This window comes from Ambystoma mexicanum, chromosome 2p (genome assembly GCF_040938575.1).
Source record: "Ambystoma mexicanum isolate Mex_15411 chromosome 2p, UKY_AmexF1_1, whole genome shotgun sequence".
Taxonomy (NCBI): Eukaryota; Metazoa; Chordata; class Amphibia; order Caudata; family Ambystomatidae; genus Ambystoma; species Ambystoma mexicanum.
In genome coordinates this window covers 197,824,399-197,848,734 of record NC_090923.1, presented here as the reverse complement: position 1 = coordinate 197,848,734, position 24,336 = coordinate 197,824,399, and the positions used below count along the sequence as shown (strand labels likewise).

At 44.5% G+C, this 24,336-nt stretch overlaps 1 protein-coding gene across 1 annotated transcript in view; it reads left to right on the top strand.

Moving 5' to 3' along the window:
- The window catches only part of LOC138566342 (protein SSUH2 homolog), a 274,538-nt gene extending 260,040 nt beyond the window's left edge, over positions 1–14,498 (top strand). Inside the window, exon 14 of the mRNA XM_069643487.1 lies at positions 7,865–14,498. Coding sequence (XP_069499588.1) covers positions 7,865–8,005 — 141 coding nt within the window. The 3' untranslated portion in view covers positions 8,006–14,498. The remainder of the gene's footprint in view (positions 1–7,864) is intronic.
- Positions 14,499–24,336: the final 9,838 nt, after the last annotated feature.

Here is a 24,336-nt window from a genome sequence, read left to right as displayed (position 1 = left end):
CCTGTGTAATTGACAGCTGTAGGGTTGTGAATGAATGGGACTTTGCATAAAAGGTAAGGCTTTTGGGACAACAAGCAGAGCCGACCACTGGAACATCATATCCAACAAAGAAGAGACAAGCTGAGACACCAGCAGCACCTTCCAGGACCGCAGAAGAGCCAGTGAAGCCTTGCAGCTGTGCTGATGCCGTTTCAGTTTCAACAATGAAGATCTGTACAGGATGACTTCCTCCTTTGGGATGGTGGGATGAACTAGCCACAAAACCTGCTTTATTTTGGCTCAGCTGCGACTTTCCTAGGCTGCAGAATCCCAATGCCGGGGACCCTTGACCATTATTGAGTGCATCATCTTGTAGAGATCAAATCTGGTCAAAACGTATTGGGCATCTTCAAGGACCTCCAAAAGCAGGAATCCTGTGTCCAGACTCCCCTCACCAGACGTCAGGACTGAGAGACCAAGGAAACTGTATCCCAAGATATTCATTTCTCTTTGGCACTGAGAAGAAAGAGCCAAAACCACAAAGAGCCACTGAATCATGTGGAATCCATTGCTGCCGAGTCCCTCTCCAGAGTGCCGCCACAGAATCCCACCAGACATCCTCTCTTTTGTCACCACGACCAAGGACCACGAGCAAGGGTCTGCCTCATTGCATCAGTAAGGCATCCAGCTGGAACCTCTTCTTCAATTCTAAGGGGCTTGGGTTATAATTACCTTTTGACATTTGTAGTGCTCCCTGGCTTGGGAAGTACTATTTTAACCCCTTGGAGTTGACCTCAAATCACATGTGCAGGCCTTCCAGCTTGTGCTCCCATCAAGTGAGCTGACCCTTGAGCTCCTGTGACTTTTCAAAGAACTCCTGACTGTTTGATAACATTTTTCTAAGAAAATCTGCATCAGAACTGGAACTGTCCCATTGACTGTCCTGGTTTCCTAAAGGCCCCTATTCTGAACCCTATTGGCTTTGGCAGTGCTTGTTCCCCTACAAGTTTTACTTGTTGACACTATTGTAGCGGGGATAAAAGACTGCCTACATCCCTCTGTTAGAAACTCACTATTGAACCAGTTGCATGTGTGTTCTACTTTAACTCTAAGCATTTTCTCTCCTCAACCCAATTTTGTAAAGGTGAACAAAAATAAGTGCTAATACTGACCTTGATTGATAATCTCTGTGCTGGAACATGTATAGCATAGAAAGAAATTACTCACCTACATTATTGGTTCTTGTTTAAATGAATTATATCTTCCATTGAATGTTACTGTTAGTTGCTGCTTTGTTTTAAAGAATGCTTAATTTCCCTTGTTTATATACGATAAGCCTGGCTGTTCAGTCACTCTACCAATTTGTGTGGTACAGGCCTATATTAAGAGTTGAGTATGCCTAATACCAAAAGATAAGTCTTGTGAAGTCCCAATCAAGTTGGACTTTACAAATTCTTACCCAACAGTTCTTAAAAAGGCCCCTTGCCCTTTGGGTTGTTCCCCTAGATATGTCATGTTGTGGCTGTGTGACTTAGCGTGGATATTGATGGGTATCATTTGAAGACTTAGCACTGCTTTGTATGGCCATGTTATGCTCGATGGTGATTAGGGTATCCTTTGAAGACTTAGCACTGCTTCGTATGGCCATGTTATGCTCGATGGTGAGTAGGGTATCCTTTGATGAGTTTAGCACTGCTTCGTATGGCCATGTAATGTTAGATGGTGATTAGGAAGATGGACAAAGTGGCAATGTCTCAATTACTTACAGAGGCCAGATTACAGAAACTTTGCACCAGTGCAAGTGCACAATTGCACGGTATTAGCACTAGGGCAAAATTGCCCTATTTTTTAAAACACTGGGACATATTAGAAAAATATTGTACCGTGACAAGTGCAGTTTGGCATGGTATAAGCACCATGATTTTAGCACTAGGGCAAACTTTGCCCTGGTGAAAAAACGCACCGAAAATGTATCTTGTTTGCACAATGCCCATTTCTGCTCTGGTGCTTATGCCATGCCAAACTGCACTTGTGATGATGAAATGGCTGTTTTATATGTCCCAGTGCTTTCAAAAATAGTGCAAACTTTGCCGTAGTGCTAATACCATGCAATTTTGCACTTGCACCAGTGCAAGGTTTCTGTAATCTGGCCCCTGGGAATCATGGTGTATGTATGTCTTAATTTCACCTCAATCACTTCCAGTAGCTGCTGGTGAGTTTTTTTCTTTGAGTGGAAGTAACATAGTTCATTTTTAGCATGCTTTCTGTGAAAAACTGGGTAAATGGCCAATTAGCAATGGGTTTGGAGGGTAACACTTGAAAAACTCTTATAGATACAAGTCATCAACATTGCATAGCAGCATTGTCCTGCTAATTTTCATGATGCCGTTTCAAAAAATATATGCAATTATAAGAACATGTGCATGTTGTTTGTGCCTATTTATGTCCATGGAGGCTGCGCCAAAACATGCCAGTATAACCATGTAAGAACATACTCCTGTTTGCTTTACTGTACAAAATACCATGACACAGTAAAGCAATATGGCCAGAGTGATCCCTCCAATGTGGTCTAGTACCATGTAGGAACATTCATTATGCGTCCTTCACCCTTTGATGCACAGTAATAAATGCCAGAAAACATGCAAGAAACATGTGCACAGTAGACCAACCAATGTGGGCCAGTACCACATAAGGATACTCATCATGCTGCTTTCCCCATTGGTGCCAAGTAACAAATGCTCTGCCACAGTAAACAAGCATGTCCAGACTGGACACACCAATGTCGGCCAGTACCATGTAGGAACTCATTATGCTCCCTTCACTCTTCATGTCCCGTAAAATACCATGCCACAGTGGTCATTTGTCCAAGCTGAACACACCTGCTTGGTTATTCCCATCATATTCCCTGCACCTACCTCCCTGAAGCAAGAAAAGAGGACCCTGAAGCAAGAAAAGAGGAAGGCTGAAAGTTCATGGATGTAAGCGCAATCTCAAGAGAGCAAGGAGAAATAGAAAGCCATAGAGAAAAACTACCGGACCAACATTTTTCATGCTAAAAAGGACTTCTCTGACTCTCAAATCTCGAGTTCTGCTAATAATACCAAGACATTATTTCAGATTATCAGAACACTAGAAAAACTTAAAGCTCTGACAAAACAGTTTATTCTGAATAATTTAGCCTGTGAGGCAGTGCAGAAAGCCTTTGCTGACAAGGTTTGTACAGCACAGTGTAGCACCGCTAATAGGGGAAAAGATAAGGAAAAATCTACCTTCCAAAGTTGTTTCTAAATTTAAAGCTTTGAAAATCCTCCTTTCTCATTCATAACTATTACTGTGGACTCCATTATCAAAATCCTTAGAGAAATGCACCCTGCAACTTGTCAAACAGATTCTCTCCCCTCTAAAATTGTCTTAGAACATCCAAATATTATCGCACCCTTCATGACTCGGTTTATAAACGCCTCGTTTTCTGATAACAATGTGCCTGATCTTTTCAAAAATGCTACTGTCACCCCCTACTAAAAAAGCCTGACCAAGATCCTGCATCTTACTCCGATCTTAGACCTATCAATAATGTTTCTTTTCTGCTGAAGGTAGTCGACAAAATAGCTACCACTCAATTTCAGATACATTTGGAGAAGTCTGATATTTTACACCAAACACAATCAGGCTTTAGAACTTCAACCGGGATGGAAACCGCCATGCTCGATTTGAAAACTGAAATGTAGGACATAATAGATGAAAGCAAATCAGGGCTGCTGATGCTTTTAGACCTCTCAGCGACCTTTGATTTTGCAGATCATCCTAAACTCTTAAAAAGAATCGAGGAAATTGGTAACTGTTCCGCCAACACACTGGAATGGTTTCAAGCATTTCTTAGTAATAGGATGTCCAGGATAATTTGGGGAAATGCCTTTTCGAACCCAGAGATTATAACATGTGGAGTTCCTCAGTGGGGCATGCTTGTCAATGTTTTCTGTCGTCCGTTGTGTGATCTCTTAGATTCCATTGGGCTCCACTTTACTAATTACGCTGACAACACTCTGCTTATTTTTAGGCTGAGTGGAGATTATGAAAAAGATGCAAGCTTTGTTATGTCCATATATGAAAAAATATGAATATGGCAGAAAACGGGCTATGTCTCACAAGTGAGAAGACCAAACTCCTTGTCTTCGGATCAGCCCAAGCTAGAGAAAAGCTAGGAACTGCCTATGCTAATTTTTGCATAGACCAACACTCTATAAAAACAATGAGCAAAGTAAAAACACTTGGTGTTATTATTGAGCCATCACTCAATGCAGATGTCCAAGTTGCAAATGTTATCAAGAATGTCCAGTACTATTTAAGGCGCCTGCGCCTGTTGAAACCTTTAATCTCAGACATTAATTGTTTTACCTTGGTCAGAGCCTTAATTATGCCATGGTTGGATTACTGCAATGTCTTGCTGGGAGGAGCCAGCAAAGCATGTGTCAAAAAGCTGCAGATTTTGCAGAATGACACGGTTATAGTCATACAAAATGTCAAGCAACATGAGCACATATCATTCCACAGAAGGAATCTACATTGGCTCCCTGTAGAAGCAGGAATAGAATTTAAAATCAATACCATGACGCGTCCAAATATCTAAAAGAGCACATTGCCATTCAGAACTCCACTAGGACCACTAGATCGAAAGACTCTATGCAACTAACTTGCCCTAGATCCAAAAGTGCAAAGGAAAAAGGAAGGTTGTATTGTGTAAAGGCCGCTATGCATGGAATAAACTACTGATGAAGCTGTGTCGGGAAGGAAAAGAATACATTCAATTGTTTTTCTTAAGCAGCTGTAGATATTTTAAGACTTTGTCCACCCTCTATTTTTCTCTTCCAATCTGCCCGCTCCGCGCCCTGATGCCTACGGGCTACTGCGCGTAAGAAATACATTTAAAAAAAGAATCAATACAAAAGGAATCCTCCTGGCTGCCGCCCCTCTTTCCTCTTTCCCCACCCACCCCAATACGGCTTGCTGCCCGGTTTGCACACACACAACCGCATTCATCAATAATCCTTCATACAGATTCATTCTTTATTCACCATCACACATCAGCATTCATCATTTATACATTATTCATTCGGAATTCACCCTCACATTCAAACCATGCATCAGCATTCATACGGTATTCCATTTTCATTCACTCACATTCACCCTCGCACTCACACCGCATTCATACGCTTTCCCATAAACATGCGCACCAAAACAAAATAGATTCGCATTCACACACACACACACACACATATACAACACAAACACCTGCATACACACACACACATTATTTTAAAAGAATATTCTTTCCTGCACCCCCACTCCGTATTCCAGTCCCTTGGGCCTTGCGCTGTCTTCTGTAATGAAGGCCCTCTGGCTCCCACACAGCATACAACAGGAACCAGAGTGTAGAGAAGTATAGAGAGCTTCCTGACTCCTGCATATGCACAATGGAGTTGGAGCACATTTGCCACGATGCCCCACAGACTGTAGATGTGCAAGGAGGCCCAAGAGCATACCCCTCTCACATTCATGCCTTCAGTACAGTAGCCTGCATCCCGAATGGGCCATGCACGGCTGGGGAAGCAAAATGCCCCAGCCTTGCATGGCTCATTGGGAATGTCTGCTGGGGTACTACAAAACTGTTAAAAAGAAACCATGCTCCCCTTTGACAATTTAGTTAAAACCATCCGAGGAGGACTTCCTCAGCTGCTTGCAGCAGCTGGGGGGAGTGCAAAAGCTTTCTCGGGGCTGGTTTGCTCGTCCAGAAGGTATTAGTATATTTGTTTGGTTTTATTTGACTGAATGTTACATTTGACCAAATTTGGCCAGTAACATTTGATCGTATGAAACCGATCAATTAGGCTAATACATGATGAACATAGGGAACTGGGGTTGCGGGGGTGTCCACCGCTCCCTATGTTCGCCACATATTAGTCTTTGGAGGTTGCAGGGGTGTCCCCCACTTCCTCAATATTGGAGGAGGTGGAGCAAAACAAAAAAGAAAAGAAAAAAGGCCCCTGCAGCGACGTATCCGGCCTGCGTTGGAGGGACGGATCTTACGCTGCAGGGCTGAAGTGGACTAGGCGACGAGATAACAGGTAAGTGGGGCGTTGGGGGTGGGAAATGAAACATTATTTTTCCAAAAGCCGCAAAACTGCCTGCATGCAACATCATACGATAAGATGTTGCATTAAGTCTGTTTTTTTCGATCTATTTTTTTCTACCGATTTCTTTTCGGTCAAACATACCCAAACCATCCAGAATGGGTAGGGGCAGGGTCAAAGTCCTGTTACCAATTATAGATGAGCCACCCCAGTTTACCATACAATCTTTATGACACATTTACTTCTCTATACCTTTACTTCTCCTATCTTTTACTTCTACATGCCTTCACTTGGTCGTTACAGGGTGGGATGCCCATGCAACCTCCTTATTTCCTACCACACATTCTGCCCCCTACCACACTTGCCACCCTTGATCTCAACCCTAACCTTGAGATATCCTTAACCACATGCATGCTACCTTCCCAATGTGAAGATGCAAATAAAGTAAAGGCTTGAAGGAGTAAATGCATGACAAAGTAAAAGTCTGGTGAAGCGGATGCAGAAAAAGTAAGTGATGATACATTTTTGTGGGCAAAGTAAAGGGGGAAACCATCTTGGTACAATAAGTACAACCTTGTGTCAGCCATGGCTTTTCTATTCTCCATTACTGCACCTTCAACTTACATGTTCTTTCTGCATTGCAAGAATGACTCTTGAATGAGAGGTGTCAGAGAGCTTAAGCTCACACTATCAATTTGAAGAGTAGCAAGAACAGAGACGGTTTCTAACATCGCAAAGTAACAAGCCGCCAGCAGGACCCCTTCCAAACTTCCAGCAGCAACCTAATCACACCCCTACAGCCCTAATATTTATGTAACACACCATGATGACTAGAAGGAAATCGAATCACAGGGAATAAGGTCAGTCGGCCTTGACTATCCCTGGGCAGGCACCGTGCACTGCTTCGGGAACCGAGTCTCATTAATCCCTATTCCAATTCTCTATCATCCTTCTCCAATGCACCTGCTCCAGAGATCGCATGACCAGGAAACCTATGAAAATATCCAAAGTCATCATTAACATTTATCCACCAGTCACCTTCCTCACATGAAGTACTTTCAAACACCAAATGATGTAAGAGCAGTTTCTCATTGAGTTATGCATCCAGGCCTCATAGTACTTCCCTGAGCCGAGGACTCAGTGTGCCAAGTCTGCAATCTATCATGCCCGCTGCGGAATGGTTCACTGGCCTAATAATAATGTACCATCGGTTCTAACACCCATGCTCCCATGCAAGCATACCTGCAACCCTATCGGATGCAGTCTCTTAATAATTATAGAAATATTTAGACAGAGCTATATAAGTAAAAGAATGTCTTTATTTTAATCTCAATGCTTGGAGAATTAAGCATAACTATCAAGAGAAAGATGCATTTTAGAATAAAACAAGACTGTTTAAACAGGCACACAGAGACTAAGTAGCCAATTAATAAACAGAAACGTTGTTACTAATGAGGAGTCTTTTATACAGGCCCTTAGGCAAAGGGGAGGGGTTACCCACATATAGGACTGTGATGAGGAAGAATTGGCTCAAGTGTCAAGAAGAATACCAGCAAGTAACCATAGCATTCCTCACTGCAGCAACCAGATGTGCAAGGAAAATAGACATGCAGCCTAGTAAATGCACGAATACCCTAATGAATGCATGCAGAGATCCTGTGGGGTTATAGAGTTATAGATGCAGGATATACCTTGGCTGCTCTTTGTGAAGTTCAGGCGATCTTGAAACAGTTCTGCTCTTTTGTTCTCTTTTACAGAGGCACTCCATTGAGCTGATCCCACTCACCCTTGTAGACTATACGTGGAAAGAGAATCCTCACACCTTCTTTGTTTACGGAGTGGAGAAGAAGGTGTATACCGACAACTATCCAGCCAAGTGCTGCTGCTCCGTGATGTGAAGTGCAATCGATTGAAGTCGCTGATGGACATGCAAGGAATGGGTCATCGTCGAATGATCCCTCGTGGAGAACGTAATATCTGAAATTCAGTATAAAGTGCATGGCAAGTGGTGCACATCTGTGGAGTACTGCAAAGCAACCAGTGCCTCAAGAAACAAATTTGAGCAATGATTGATGCACACCTATTTCTAATGACCAACTCCATTGGTCTTGCAGACCAGACTTAATGACATGCTCCTCAAAAGTCTTAAGTCAAACTTGTTTGGAAGTGCAATGTTGTTTTGTTGCTTTGGAATGTTGGGTGTATGTTCAAGTAGACAGTTTGATATACCTTGGAAATGTATTATAATGTGAGTTGATTCTTAGATTAGCTACTAATTGTACCCACTGCTGTATTTTTGGCATTTAGGGCCAGGCATTGCACCCTGTCCCAACACCTGCCCAGTGCGTCTGGAATTCTTACAATTTCCCTACTTCCCTAAGGTTCATGACTATTTCAAGTCTGTAATAGTGCCAAGAGTTCAAAAGTAGAGAGAGTGTGTGTGTGTGTGGGGGGGGGGGGGGGCGGACAGGTGCACGTCAGTCTACACAGTAACTACACAGTGGAGTTGATTTTCTTAAAGCGAGGTTGTGCACAGGAAATTAAGTTCCAGAATCCTCAACTTGATAACATAGACGTCTTGATAGATTGACGTCACAATCGCTTTCAATGTACATCCTGCAACTTCAAACAACTGCACCTAATGTGGGAGTTCTTCTTCAACCCCTTGCTGCTTCATTGGTCAGGCACAGTTTTAAGGTGGAGCAGCATCTATGAAGGTAAAGGACAAAATGTAAGACACATCGGCGGGTAAAGCGTTATACCTCTGGGGACAGTCAATCAAGCTAGCCCGTACTTTCTTGAGATATATATATATATGTCACAGATAACAAATTCAGCCAGTCCTGGCTTTTTCCCTACACTTTGGGACGGTCAGGCCAATAGGGAAAAGAAACTAAAGGTCCTGGAGCGTAAACGAAAAAATCACAACTGGCTCAATGTACCACAGATGACAGGGAGCCAGTTGGTAGCTCTTATTTCCGTCTACGATAACTCAGGGAGTTGATATTCTTCCTGCAGAAACATCAAACCATGTAATACAAGTTATTATGATGAAATTGTGTTTATTTGGCAAATTGTTAAAAAACGATGTTGCCTTTCAATAAACATAAAGATCGGTTTTCCTTCCAAAACATAATATATAGAATATTCTTTTGTGAAAAGAGCACTCTCTCTTCATGTTGGAGTATCTACTGTACTATTAAAATGGTTCGACCCTTCGAGTCTCAAGTCTAAGGTTAAGAAATCACTAGAGCGTAAAATCTAGTTTAGGAGGTGCATATGAAGAGGCTTACGTTCCAAAACTGTAATGAATTGTAAGCACTTTATTTTGTGAAAAGGCACGCTGCATTTGCTTTCAAGATGAAAATCCTTTTTGAGATTAATTTCATATACAGAACTTGGAAGCAGCATTCTCATGAGCTGGCAATCTACAACATTCATCGCAAACTTAGTGCTTGGAAGCGCAATCTACAACATTCAATGCAAACTCAGTGCTTGGAAGCGGCATTCTCATGAGCTGGCAATCTATAACATTCATTGAAAATGTAGTGCTTTGAAGAGGCAGTCCATTGTCTGATAATCTATAAAGCAACCAATTAAAAATGAATAATAAAGCAAAAATTATTTCTGTTACCATATTATACATTACTTGAGGATGACCCCCAGCACCGTGAGAGCGCCCACTCCCTACCAAACCAACTGGAAGTCATTATCAGGGTTAGACAGGGACGTAAATTAGGTCCAGATAACAAAAGAATGGACCCAATTGCGAAATGCATCTTCCCATAATGGATTTCAGGAAGTACTACTGGGTACACTTTTAGATCACTTTTTAGCAAATGGGCAATTTTAAGTTACAACGTGCCACTAACATTGGTCCAAACTTCATGAATCTAAAGACCTTTTAGAGAAGGGGCTTGCATTCCTCACCCCGCTGATGTATATCAAGAAGAGGTGCCACAATGCACCTTTTAAAGAGCACCAAATCAGTAAGCTTGTTGAAAATTTGATAGTATTTAAAGACAATTTGAGGTAGAGGCGTTTTTTTTAGGATAATCTTTTGCAAGTTCTGAATTTTAAAGCTTTCAGGGCCAGTAATTTAAATCTAAATTGGACATTATTTAAAAAAAGTTTTACCCAAAGGTGGGGGTTGGGGGATATCCTAAATAATGTTACGAAAAGGTGTCAACAAATGGTGCATCACTAAAATGTGATGGTTTAAGGTCATTGGTCAAAACGAAAGAAACATGGTTACAAAGGAGTGTGGGAGCCCCTCTACTGAGAACGAAGATGGGTCAAATACCCTGTTCTATGGAATTTCTTCCACTCAGGAGGGTCTACAACCACGTTTTAGCTCACTGCACCCTTCACAGAGGAGAAATATCTATTTGCATATTAGTCTCCTCCCAACCCCACAAGAGCAGTCCAGCACCGAAATGCTAGGCACATCTCCTCTGAACAAGAGCACCATTAGCAACCCCGGACACGTGTCAATCTAAGTGACCCGGTGTAATCCTGACATGGACCTCTTGCTCACTGTGCTTAGAGCGGCTCAGCTTCACCTCACTGATGAGGCCCGACTAGGCTGATGGTACTCCTTTTCAGAGGAGAATTGCCTAGCATTTCGGTGCTGGGCATGCCCAAGTGCGTGGTACCAGACTGATATGCAAATGGTTATTTCTCCTCTGTGAAAGGTACAGTGAGCTAAAACGTGGTTGTAGACCCTCCCGAGTGGGAACATACCGAGTGGACAGGTTATTTGGCTGTGTTCGTTCTTGGTAGAGGAGCTCCCACACCCTCTGTATATATGGAAAGAAACTGAATTGCTACTAAAGGTGGGATGAGTTTGATAGTCAAAGGTTTATAATTTGCACATCTGAACACGACCCCCCCACACCCATTGCACAGTAAATTGTGCAATGGGTGTTTGTCATTAACATTAAATTGTATAAAACCGCACACTGTCTGATCAGTGCGAGTCCTCCAGTGACACCAACAATCAGTGTCACTACCCCAAAGCGATGAACAGATTTGTATTTAAGGTTCCTCAGTGGGCACGATATTCCCGTTTATGTTTTAGTCCAGATGTAGGCACATTCAATCATCACAATATATTGTACCACAATGTCAGCATATGTTTTTTGATTTTTGATTTTGAGGGATTTGTAATGTGCTAAACCTGGCAGACTTAACTGCATTTGGGTGCAGAGGTTGTTAATAATATGTTCCTGCTACTATCTTACACTAGAATATGAAAGCAACTAAAAGGTGCTAAAATAGTCATTAATGCAAACAGATAAGGGTCAGGCAGAGTACGATAGTTAATTTCACATCATTACTGTTCATGGCCTGTAAGAATGTCATTGTATTTTCCCATGTTCCCTCCCTTGCCTTGAAGCGCTTTGAAACACATTGTGTATATGTGCTATATAAATAAACTATCGTATCATGTATGTTAGGGTGAGGCGCAGTAGTCGAACAGAGTAAAAAAACGATTGAACTATGGCTCTAACCTGGGTTTCACTCCACAAGTTAGCTTGCCAAATGCACCCTTGGTTTTTGATTTTGGGGCATAATTGAGAGGAAATGTAACTAATAATTATGAAAAATGTTCATTAAGGGTTTCACATAAATATTTAAAAAGTAGTGGTGATAGGGTTGTGCCCTGGGGAACACCACATCTGGTTGGAAGTGTGTCTGACAAAAACCTGCCATGATTTACCTGCTGTTAGCGATTAGTCAGGAAGGATTTAAACCATAAAAGGACCGTGTCTGAGACTCCACCCACTTCCTTTAGACAATCTAATAGTATGTTGTAGTCTACTGTGTCGAACGTCGCCCACAGGTCCAACATCACCAAGAAAGTAAGCTTGCCATTCTCATACCAGGTCAACATATAAAATCCGTTTCTGTCTCATGTCTTGGGCAGAAGCCTGATGAATTAATGTCAAGGAGTGCATGTTTCTCAACATGTTCCTGAAACTGAGAGGTCACAATTTTCTGAAGGATCTTCACTGGCCAGGGCAGTTCTGCAATGGTGCAGTCCTTTTGCAGATCATTTAGGTCCAAATTGGTAAAAGTAGACATGAAGTGTGTGGGTTTGGCCGCATGGGCCTGAGCTGCATAAACAGGCAAAGGAAAAAATAGACCATTTGTGGGTTTCCGTCCTTTCAATAGGCCTAATACCGTGCCCTGGGCTACAGGTTTAAAATCAAACTTTGGCGGTAATGAGAGAAGGTGCAAAAGAACCTTGGGTGGTGAAGTGATTTTAGACCTGACAGATGTTTGATGCAGGTTTGAATCAATTGTTTTCTGAACTTTCTTGATTTTGTAACTGAAAAAAATGTTAAAAGCATTAAATTGGGAGGTGCAGGGTGTAAGCGCCTGTGAGGTATACCTGGGATGGAACAGGTCAGCAATCACAGTGACAATATCACACAAAACAGGAACGGGGATGTAATCATTAATAGCATTTCTTGAATTTTGCAATACTAGTGTTGTGTTACCTGTCATAACCCCGGCCGGAAGAACACCCTGACCCTGCGAGGTGTTCTGTCCCAAGTTCGAGTGTGGTGTACCGCCTATCTAAAACGGGATAGACAAGAGGGAACTGACCGTAGCTCTACAATGAGTGATGGGTCAGTGTTGCTAAATTGTTATATAAGTTCACAGACAAGAGCCTAAAAAAACATTAAAATGATGGGTATGCTGGGAGAACATGCCACGGCGGATTTCCAGTTTTTTATTCACCCTCCGCTGTGTGTGCTGTCCCCACCCATCTATAGACTTGCATTGAGCAAGTATAAGTTCCACAAAATGATAAAAATATCAAAAGCGTTTTTGTCTTCCAGGGGCCAGATTACAAAAACTTTGCACCGGTGCAAGGGTAAAGTTTGCCCTATTTTTAAAAACACTAGGACAACTGCACCATGGCATTGTATAAGCACCTGGGAAAAAATTGCCCTAGTGCAAGAAATGATTTTTGCCCAAGAGCAACTTTTGCCCCAATGCCTACACCATGCCAAACTGCACTTGTCATGGTGCAATAGTTTTCTGATATGTCCCAGTGTTTTAAAAAATAGGGCAAACTTTGCCCTAGTGCTAATACCATGCAACTTTGCACTTGCACCGGTGCAAAGTTTCTGTAATCTGGCCCCAGGATGTCTCATGTGTTAATATTACTTTTATTATGTGTTGAGAGACATCGTGTAAACTTCGTTTCAGGAATTACTCATAAATTTGGATATACTACATACAAAAGCCATTATTGCATCATATAGATCCTCGGCATTATAAAATGGTTGTTCTCAACAGGTGTCTACTATAGATTAGAGGCATCCATGTGGCGTAAGACCGACCGGTTTCGATGATGTATTTTTCTCAAATCATCTTCATCAGGACCAATTTCTTTTCTTGTAGGTATCAAACTGCTATCTGCCCGATGTGACGGTACCCCATATCCCACCTTAAACGCAAGTCATCAGGAATATATTGCGTATCAGCTTTTTGTCTGTGTAATTTTTCAGTTATGGTGGCAAACGATATGGCAGAGACCCACTAGACCGTTCATAGGGGCTCAATGCTGTCCACAGTGGGCTGTTGCCTCATCTGTGTGTGACTTAGAAATAACACTGACAGGCCCCCAAAAGGCACAAAGCTACTATGTAACAGAGCTAGTTCAGAAAGATCCCTGAAGGGCATGTGTTGGGCTTGTAGTGAGTGGGAGCAGCCATAGGTATTTATATTACTACGAATGGTCAATGAATAAATACAACACCAATTAACGCCCACAAGATGTGTCCCTCCTCACATCCCATATGCCTCTTATCTGCACTTCAGTGGAATAGTGTCAGCTTATTTGTGGCACATCTAGCCAAAACTAAAAAACCTTGGGACTCAGCACTCTGAGAAAAGTCTTGCCAGTTACTCAGGAAAAAATGAGTTCCTGCGATCCCACAATATACCAGCATTGCTGTTGGCGTCTGAAAAGGCACATGCAGAGAAAAGAGATACATGAGCTCACACGCTAAGACACAAAACACAGGTGTTCAGACACATACACCAATATACTCCTACACGGATGCACTTCTTTTCGCTGCCAGTTAGTGGCAGTGTTTAACAAAGCACCGGCTGCTCGTACAATGTGGAGATGCCTAGTTCTTGGCAGTGGCGTAGAAAGGCTGTGGATTGAGAGGCAAGGGGCACCCTCTTTTCCCCCAGGACCCCAACTTTAACATATAGGAGAAGATGAGTTTGGAGTGCGCAGCTGCTGCGTTTCATGGGTTATTTGATTGCTGCTTGCATTGTACTAATCATTTTATTTAATTATTTTAAATGGTCGGCCACAAACTCACAATGAACAGCCGGGAAATAAAACCACCAGAAACACCATGCAGTTTGGTTTTGTTATTTAACTAAAATCATGGAATGCGCCTATTGTATTTGAAAGGAAAGCACTGAGCGCCGCTGATGATAAACATACACAAAAAAGCCCATGAATAACTCAATATTCCCAACTCAACACCAAGCAGGATGCTGGGTCTAAGCATAAGTCGATAGAGCTTTGAACAGCTGAATTTGCTGAATACAAATGCTATGCACATTAGGCATAGTAACACGACACGTGCATGTGTCAATCAAGTGCTACACGTATGTGACTGTCAAAAAGGACCTTCAGGGCTGTGTGGAAGTTGGAAATTAGTACAGCCCATTTGGTAGCTAGCAGAGTTGTGCGATGCGAATTTAACAGCGAAGATTGACATATTGCATCCTGGTACGTGTTGTCCTGTGCTAATTATATGTACAGTATTGTACATTCGCAATCAATACTAACACCAGAAAATTATTGGCTTCAACATATTTTGAAGAAATAGGATTGTGTATAAAGTAGCGATGTTTGGTGAGGATAATGCTTTTCTGAAGGCTTTACAATTTCCATATTCAGTAGTAACTTTGCATGCTTTTAACTGTGTCAAAGCAAAAGAGAAAACATGCATATAATTTGAATTTCTGGCAGGGCTAACTTTCATCTTTACACATGCAATAAAATAAATACCATTTAGTTTCGGAACATTAACAAATATTATTTAAAATGGTGTATGTTTTCCAGATGAGTCCTTGTTACTGGACATAGCCTACCATAGACCTGGGTTTGCTTTTTATTAAGCCTATTTTCTTTTACTTGAAGCGACCTGACAATACAAGTATCTGGATGCTATTAGTGGAGATATTACAGCCTGCCACGGAGTCATGGAGCCCCAGGTGCAGCTACTGGTGCTCATTGATATGTATTGCATCTACGCCATTGTCCGTGACACCTCTCTCTATTAGGTGTGAACGTTTGAGAAATGTGCAATGCAATGGGTGCATGTTTCTGAAACCCAAACACGCCCCAGTTCGAAATCTAACCTTCGAACTGTATCACAATGTAAACCCCGTTACTTTTAAAAACTGCATAGTTTATTTCCATAATATCTGCTTGATAGACCTTCAAAAAAGATTGTATTTTTCTACCAATTCAAAACGTTGCTAACACAGAAAAGGAAAAAGCTGCATGTCCTGATTAAACGAGACCTTCCAGCAGGTGGCCATCACCCAGTTCATTGTATTGTCTTGAAGGTACAGCAGTAAAGCACAGATGTTTTAGGCTCACACAACGATTTTCATTCTAGCACAATGAAAGTGGGCATTTGGCTGAAGTGTGTCTTAATTAGCTAAAATATTTCAGACTTTGGTCATATAAATTTCCTTTTGTTACAAAGGTCCATGTCCTAAGCCAACGAGCATCATGTGCAGATCCATCCTGACAATACACCTAGGCTACACCACTGGCCCTTGATCCGACAATGTTGCAAAACCAGAGTGATCTATTTGATGGCTGCTGAATAGTTCCGGCCAAGTTCAGATTTCATGGTAACTCCACTGCCAAGGAAGACCAGTTTGTCCGAAATCATTTATCCCACCAAATCTTCATTACGTCTAGTCCTACTCTTCCTCGTTACAGTACTTATCTATGAGGAACCAGACTCCAGAGATTACAATTCCCAATCATTTCAGTCTAGCTCTCTCTCCCTATGGAGGTATATAAACTCCAGTATATACAATTGCATACTTACATTACCTAGAAGGATCATGGGCCCTTCCAACCTTCCAGGGCAGGAGGCAAGTCGTCAGCACTGTGAGTAGGACTAGGAGCCAAGAAGATTACCAGCAAGTAATCTGTGCATTCCGCCATGTTCCTCTTCCTTGTCCCTGTACATATTTACAAGATATAGCTGAGGGTCTAAAACCAGTCGGTGGACCCGATATACTAAGAGTGAAATTAGACACTGTCTCCAGCACAGTCATCAAGACAGTGTCAGACAGCTTCCTCTGGGTGAAGAGGAATTCTGAAAGAATGCTGCTAAGAAGACATCTGGGACGTTATTATTGACGGGAACACCATCAAGGTGGTTAAGGAGGTAAAGACTCTTGACTTCTAACTGGATTCCACCCTCTCCTTCGACAAACAAGTGAAATCAAGGGCCTCCACCACCACCACCACTGCCTACACTTAAGCTCATTAGGACTGGCAAACCCTTTTTGTCGAATGACAACTGTATGATCTTGGCCAGAGCCCTAATACTCTCTAGGCTTGATTATTGTAACACCCTTACATCGGCGCGAATAAAACTATTATCGGGAGGATACAAATCCTACAAAAGAGCTGCATAAGAGCTGCACTTGGAGTGACCAGAAGATCACATATCTCAGCGATCAGGCGCCAAAACAATTGGCTTCCGACCCACAACAAAATCCTACTAAAAACTGCCTGACTCACCCACAAAGCCCTAAACAATGCCGCCCCTAGCTATCTCGCTCATTAAGTCCATAGGAGATCCTCCACCAGACCGACGAGACTGTGTAACGCCAACTGCCTCACCATTCCCAGATTTTAGCTCGCAAAGGCAGGCAGTAGCAGCTTTCCTGTGAAAGCTGTCCAACTGTGGAATTCCTTGCCACACCCTCTTAGAGAAGACCAACCGTACCTGAATTTCAGACGGAAGTACATCAGCCTGCTGAAATATACTGACCTCTAGGCTTATCCGCCACAAGAGCACTCCTTGGCACTTATCTGCTATGCAAATGTCTACCTTGTGACTTAACTGTACATATGTTTCACTCTTGTCCATCTCATGTACTGTGCCATCTACGATTTAACTTGTATATATGCTCATTCTTGCCTACTTACTGTAATGTTGTAACCTAAGCTTTGCATTTTCTTTAACTGTTGCGCCCTGATACCCCCGGGTCTGGTGCGCATTAGAAATGAGTAAAACAAACAAACAAACAAACAAACGTGTGGAATTAGGTGGTCACCTTTTGAATGATTGCAGGGTTGCACCTTCCCACCAAGGCATCTGGGTGAACAGAAACAACTGGAGGATTAAAGAATAATTTCCCAGTTTGCCCTATGGGCAGATGTGATCACAATAAGAAAGGCTGTTTTTAGAGAAAGATGCTTAATATCAGTAGCCTGTGAGTGTTCAAAGTGACACCTATTAAGGAGTCCAATGAAGGAGATTAATTGATAGGCCTCCGGGTGAGATTTCCCCCAGGTTGCAAGTCCCCATTGCTTCAGACACTGGCAAGTCATTGGTCCAAGACATGATGGTTTTACCATGAGTGCCAACCTGATCAGCTAGTTATCGAGGTAGTGGAAGGATCTGTGTGCCCTTTAGATGCTGAGACGCCACCCCTGGAGCCATGTGCTTTATAAAGATTTTGAACTGAACATGCCCATCTCAGATTGCAAATCTTAGAAATGTCTGATCCCATGACTGGACTGGATATGCAGTACCATGCATTCTGCAAATCAAGTGATACTAGGCAATCCCATGTTTGAAAGAATGGCATAATCCATTGCAGGGTCTTCATTTTGAACTGCTTCTCACATATGAATTTGCTCAGGGCTTTGCCGCCTAGTGCAAGGCTGAACTTTTAAAAGGGTTTCGGAACCTAAGTATTTTGGAATAGAGCCCCTGAATTTCATTACTGGAAACTTAAGATTTTGCATTCTATCCCACAAATAACAAAACTTCCAGGCTAATTGTTAGTCTCTTGCACTTGTTCCTTGCTGTTGGCTTCAGAGCTGTGCCTGGTGGAACTGGCAGCAATCTGAATTATATCCAATATCCACGCCGTAGTGCCCTGGATGTGCACACATCTTGGAAAAGTGCAGAAGCTTGCCTCCTACTAGTTATCCATGTTTGTCAGGACTACGGTCCTCTTTTTGGGCCATTGGCACTCCGCTCTTCACTTCCCACCATGGTGTCGGCCGTGTTGATACCCAGACTCTGCCAGAGCCTCAGACTGCTACAGACCCCCTGATGGATAATGGTTTTTCTTTTTTCGTTAGCTTTTCTGCAAGCTTGCCGGCCTTGAATGTTCTGTGTACTGTTTCCTTTAGGGAGTCCTCAAACTGGGCAACTTTAGCGTAATTTCTTTCCCTCAACATACTCATTCCTAAAATGAACATGCCTTCTGGTTTAAATGGAGGGTAGGATCCCATGGCCATAGCAGTACCTCACACTCTATGAAATGATAGATTCAACATCAGTTCTGCATGCCTTCTAGGAAGGGTTTGCAATCTGTTCTATCTTCTATTGCCTTACAGTCCTTTTTGAAGGCACCTAGTATCAGGTCTGCTGTGTAGGATCCATAAGTGTTTGGTCTTAAAGATAAGAGGTCCCCAGCATATGATCATTTGCAGATTGATTCCATTTTTGTCATGTACGTGATCTCAGACTGAGCCTCTTTATACTCACATCGACAATCTCCACTCCTGGCTTTACAGCTCCTCGATAGACTTCTTCACCCCTGAGAGGACATAGTTTGGACACACATCTGGGAATTACTATATGCTATGGCTCTTTCAATTCTTTCATTATCTTCTCCCTAATATCTGTAATCAGAGGGAACCAGGTTATGGGAGAAATCCTATTGTCTGATTTTTGGATCAGGAGAAGGATTGTGTCCAAATTCTTCTCAAAAGACAAATGAGAGAAGACATTTGTCTTTTGAGAGGAATTTGGACACAATCCTTCTCCTGATCCAAAAATCAGACAGTAGGATTGCTCCCATAACCTGGTTCCCTCTGATTACAGATATTAGGGAGAAGATAATGAAAGAAGACCAGAAACCCAGGGGAAAATACTTGGACAGAGAAGTAGACAATGGGCCTCATTACGACGAGTGCGGACCCGTAATCAACAGTGCCGGTAAGGGACTGGCACCGTTCATTACGGGCCGCCTCATTACGAGGTCTGCAGCGAGACCCACTCAGGATGCCTGGCCAGACCAGGGGTCCTTAGTGCGGGGCCCGCTAGCAGACCAGGATGCTAACAACGGGCCCGTTGTTAGCATCCTCCCCAATCCCATTGAGCCCTCTGGGGGCTCAATGGGAATGGGAATGGGGACGTACCGGGCCCTGGTCCCGAGAATGGGAATTACCGGGCCTGCCAAAGTCGGCATGGCCCGGTAATTCCCTTTTCCTGGGACCCGGTACATCCCCATTCCCATTTAGCCCCCATAGGGGGAGGATGCTAACATGGGCCTCATTACGAGTATGGAAGTAGCCATGCCGATTTTTGCGGCATGGCTACCCCCATACCGGGTACCAGGTCCCAGGAATAGGGAATTACCGGGCCATGCCCACCTTCCAGAGAGATTCATTACATGTCCACATCGTGTCTTGCAGATCCAGCCCCCCTAAATTTATATCCATAACCACCATGTCATGGTCAGACCAACCCATCAGTCTCACTGAGCTGGACAAAACGTGACCCAACAAACCTCTGGGGACATACAAATACTCTATCCTGGGTTTTGTTCCATGTGGCTTGGAAAAGCAGGTATATCCACCCTGTTGTGGGTTTCCCAATTCCACACACCCACATGCTTCCAACAACTCCCTCAATGTGTTCCGCTCCCAAGCCGCCCTTTTCACTCTGTCCGCCCTGATGGATATCCTATCCAAATTAGTGTCAGCCGATATGTTAAAGTCCACTCTCAGGATCACCAGCTCTTGTGTCTCTCCCAGAATTGTGGTTAGGGCATCAGTGCAAAATGCTACTGGCCCTGAATGGGGTAATATAAGGTTGGGAATGTCATACAGATCCCCCTATATGACCCTTCCCTGACAGCACTCTCTCCTCCATGGACTTCAACACTCATGGTTCCACCACCCTGAGATCTTTATGAAAGAAATATTCCCAACCTGCTCTTCTTTGCACTCCCTTCACATTCAAAGTCCCCACCTTTAGGTGACCCACTTCATGTCTCCAACCCTGTATTACAATCCCCATTCTGAATGCATATGAATTTGTTGAACATGACCATACTTATTTCCTGACCTAGTGACTGCCAGACTCAGTACCTCACCCTTTACGGCTCCGTTCATGCCTTTTGCCCACCCCCACAACCCCTCCCTTCTGCCCTGCCCCCAGACCTCCCTTTGAAATGCCCCAACCAAAATCCAGGGCCAGCTGGGTTGTAGAATAGTCTCCCTCAGCCCCCTTATGCACATAACTTTAAACAATACCTTGGACTAACGAGCCAACATATACACAAGCTAAAACACATCCCAGTACCAACTGCTGCCCCCTGCAGCGTTTAACCTACTTCAAACTTTCGGAGATGGAGTGCTCAAATGTCTGTATTCCCCAATTCCCACACCTCTTGGACCTCAGTGCTTATGTCCATTTTCTACACTGTCTTGAAATGTTGGGGATTCTTGGTCCTCACTCTTTTCTGCTTACTCTTTTGTGGTCATACAGAAATCTTCACGCCCCTTCTCAAATGTGAGTCAGAACAGGAACCCCCAGCGATACCTGATCTCATTCTCTCCCAGCCTTTGGGTTAGGGCACTGCAGTCTCATCGTCTGGATAATGTGAATACGGACATATCTCGGAATATCACCACCTTCGTGCCTTCGAACGTGAGATCCAGCTGCCTTCTGGCTCTGTCAAGGACAGTCCCTTTATACTGTAATGACATTTGGCCAGTATGGCGCTCGCCCGCCCAGGGGACCTCCCCGAGCTCTATGGATACTGTCAAAACTGAAGTCCTTATCTCCCATATCGTCCCCAGCAAAGAGGGCACACAGCATGGAATTTACCTTCTGTTCCAGGCTCGCAGGACGCTTCCCCCTTCTGCTTCCTTGACCCCTACAATGCGAATGTTGCACCTTCTTTCACGGATTTCCAGGTCATCAACTTTACGTGCAATATCAAATTCCTTAGTTTCGAGCTCTCTCAACATCCATCTTCATTTCTAGAATGTCAGCAGATAGTTGGTTTTGCTGGATGGCTTCAACTTTCTCCTCCACTTTCTCCGCACTGCCTCTCAGCACCAGCATGGATGCCTGTGTTGAGAGGCAAATTAATACATCATCCATTGCATCTGCCCCACCCTCCCCTACCTCCATACTGCAGGAACGAGAGAAGAATGTAATTTATGGCGTTAGCCCCTTCCACACGTAAGTATCGCAAGTATGACAGGCGCTACTCACTAAGGCAACCCTACTGACCTTATCCTGGAACCATTGAAGAAGAGATGAATTTGCAAGTCCAAGAAGACATGAACATACTGTAATCAAAGGGAGCAAGTGGCCTCACTGCTTAACTGACACAAACACGAGACATGAAACAGATACACACTCACAATTAACTTGACACTAGGTCAAAGTCGCATTTAGACACAAAGAATATTACCTGCATTCAATAAACACTAAGGACATATCATAATGTCTATGCAAAAACATAAGACGCTTAAGAATACACATAGGGGGGGGCATGGCCAGCAGGCGTAGGATGCAGACGTGATCCCTCGCTGCTCCCGGCCGCCAGCCCAATCCTACATCCATCCTGTCACTAGAAATAGAGATTAAAAGCCTTAAAATACCATAGCGACGTTGGAACTGCTGCCGCCTCGAGTCGGAACATTGCGGACCCGAATCGGTACGGGCTTTACGAGATACAGCCCTCAGCGCACACAAGCTGCGGGCCGCGACCAGCAACCAAGATGGCCGCCTGAGGACAAGGGAGACAGAGGCTGAGGATCCCTGAAACTGCAGCCACCTCGAGGAAACCGTGAAGTGCGCGCAGTGACCCACCCGCTGGCTGCGAGGAAAGAAACGACTGTCCGGAGCCATCACACACTCGCCTTCCCGGCTGCATGGCCGCGCCGACTGAAAGACGCGGCGACCGGTGCTCCCGCGCGCGCGTTTTTGCAGGGAGACCCAGCCGCTGCACTGAGGCACCAACAGATCCGGTCGGCTGTCAGCGAGATCCGCTGACCGGAGCGCAGAAGGGAGCCTATGGAGAACCACACCGCCACCTCACTTGAAGGGTGAGAATCAACGAGGACTCGCCTTTCCCCCTCCCCCTGGATCGCCGGCAATTCCCACAACACGAAGGCATCCTCCCCAGCTGCAACACCGGGGTAAGGAGCGAAGGAGAAGGGAGGTGAACGGCGATCCTCACCTCCTGGCCCGAAACACGCGCACGGCCCAAAACGGGCCCTACCAATCCACGAAGAAGGCTGCCTGTGCAACCCGCCGGCTTGCACCACGAGTGGAGTATAATACGGACACGGCGACCGAAACGACGCCGCGAGTGCTCTGACAGCGGCTCCTGATTATCTCCCCGGTCGCTTGCTGGCGACCCGGGATAGCGGTAAGGAGAGGGGGAGACGGGGGATTGGACCCTGACATCCTGTGTGACATTCCCTGGATATATATGTGTACACACCACGCACTGGGCGAAATAACTGCATAAACCCAGCTCCCAACATATGTGTGGCACTTACTAAGCGAAGCTTCCAACCCCGGAGAGACACCCCTGCTGTGTGAGCCGACACGATACGGAGAGGGACTTTAGGCCCCCCCTGGCTATGCATAAAAGGACGACGAACAAACCACGCTGCGCCTGCCGGGCTACGTATGCCCACTACCCTTGAGCCCCTGGGCTTGAACAGAACCGCTTTCATCCACCCGCCAAGCTCACCCGTGGAGCCAGCCGGCGCCACCCTCCCTCCGCGCATCTAAAGCGAACCCACATACTATCACGAGCGTTACTTTGCGGGGCACCCACACAGCCGCGGTGCACAGAACTTCGGTTCCACAGCCGGACCCATCCGTGGAGCCTCCCCCAACACGCACCCAGATGCAAGCGCATGGAATGTAGATACTCCTCCTGCGAAGTGTTGTAACTACGGAGCGGCCATACCCGAATCTCTCCCATTCCCCAATAATAACACTCGCCTCCCTGCCCTCCAAAGGGCCCCTCCCTCCAGGTGAACCCCTACCGCCACCTCACTACCATTCCTGCAATGGGGAAAGATAAGCCCATGAAGACCTCCACACAAAGCAGGATTGAACAATACGCAACCATGCCACTCTCTCGCTCCCCGGAAAGGCCAGCACAACAGGATCTGGACTGCATGGAAGATAATATCTCCCTCAGAGACATCATGGGTGCAATTGCCAGTTCTAGAACTTCCATGGAGAAAAAGATGGACAGTATAGGTGCGGACGTATCCTTGTTGAGACATGATCTCCAGAAGCTGACCTCACGTACCGGGGAGGCGGAGAGGCGGATCTCCGAAACCGAGGACAACCTTCGCGGTGTGAACCAACAGATGTCTGGCATGGTGGCACGCATAAAGCTCCTGGAAGCAAGAGCAGACGAAAGTGAGGGCAGATCAAGACGGAACAACGTCCGCATACTGGGTCTTCCAGAAAAAGCTGAAGGAGATTGCATGGAACTATTCCTTGAGGGGTGGCTCGCGGATATATATGACGTACAGTCCTTCTCCAAATTCTTCTCCATCGAGCGAGCCCACCGCATTCCCACCGGTAAGATCATGCCGGGAGCACCTCCACGTACAGTCATCGCAAGGTTCCTAAACTATAGAGATAGAGACACAGTACTGCAACTGGCGAGGTCTAAAGGAACCATTACGTACAATGGGTCAAGAATTGCGTTCTTCCCTGACTTCACTAGAGAAGTACAGAAAGCGCGCCAATCATTTGATTCCCTTAAAAAACGACTGCAATCAATGGGAGTTAAATATGGGCTAATATTACCCGCCCAGCTTAAAATATTTCACAAGAACACAACAGTCCACTTCACTGATCCTAAGGAGGCGTGGAGCTGGGCTGAAAGGCACATAGATGGCCACTGGAGC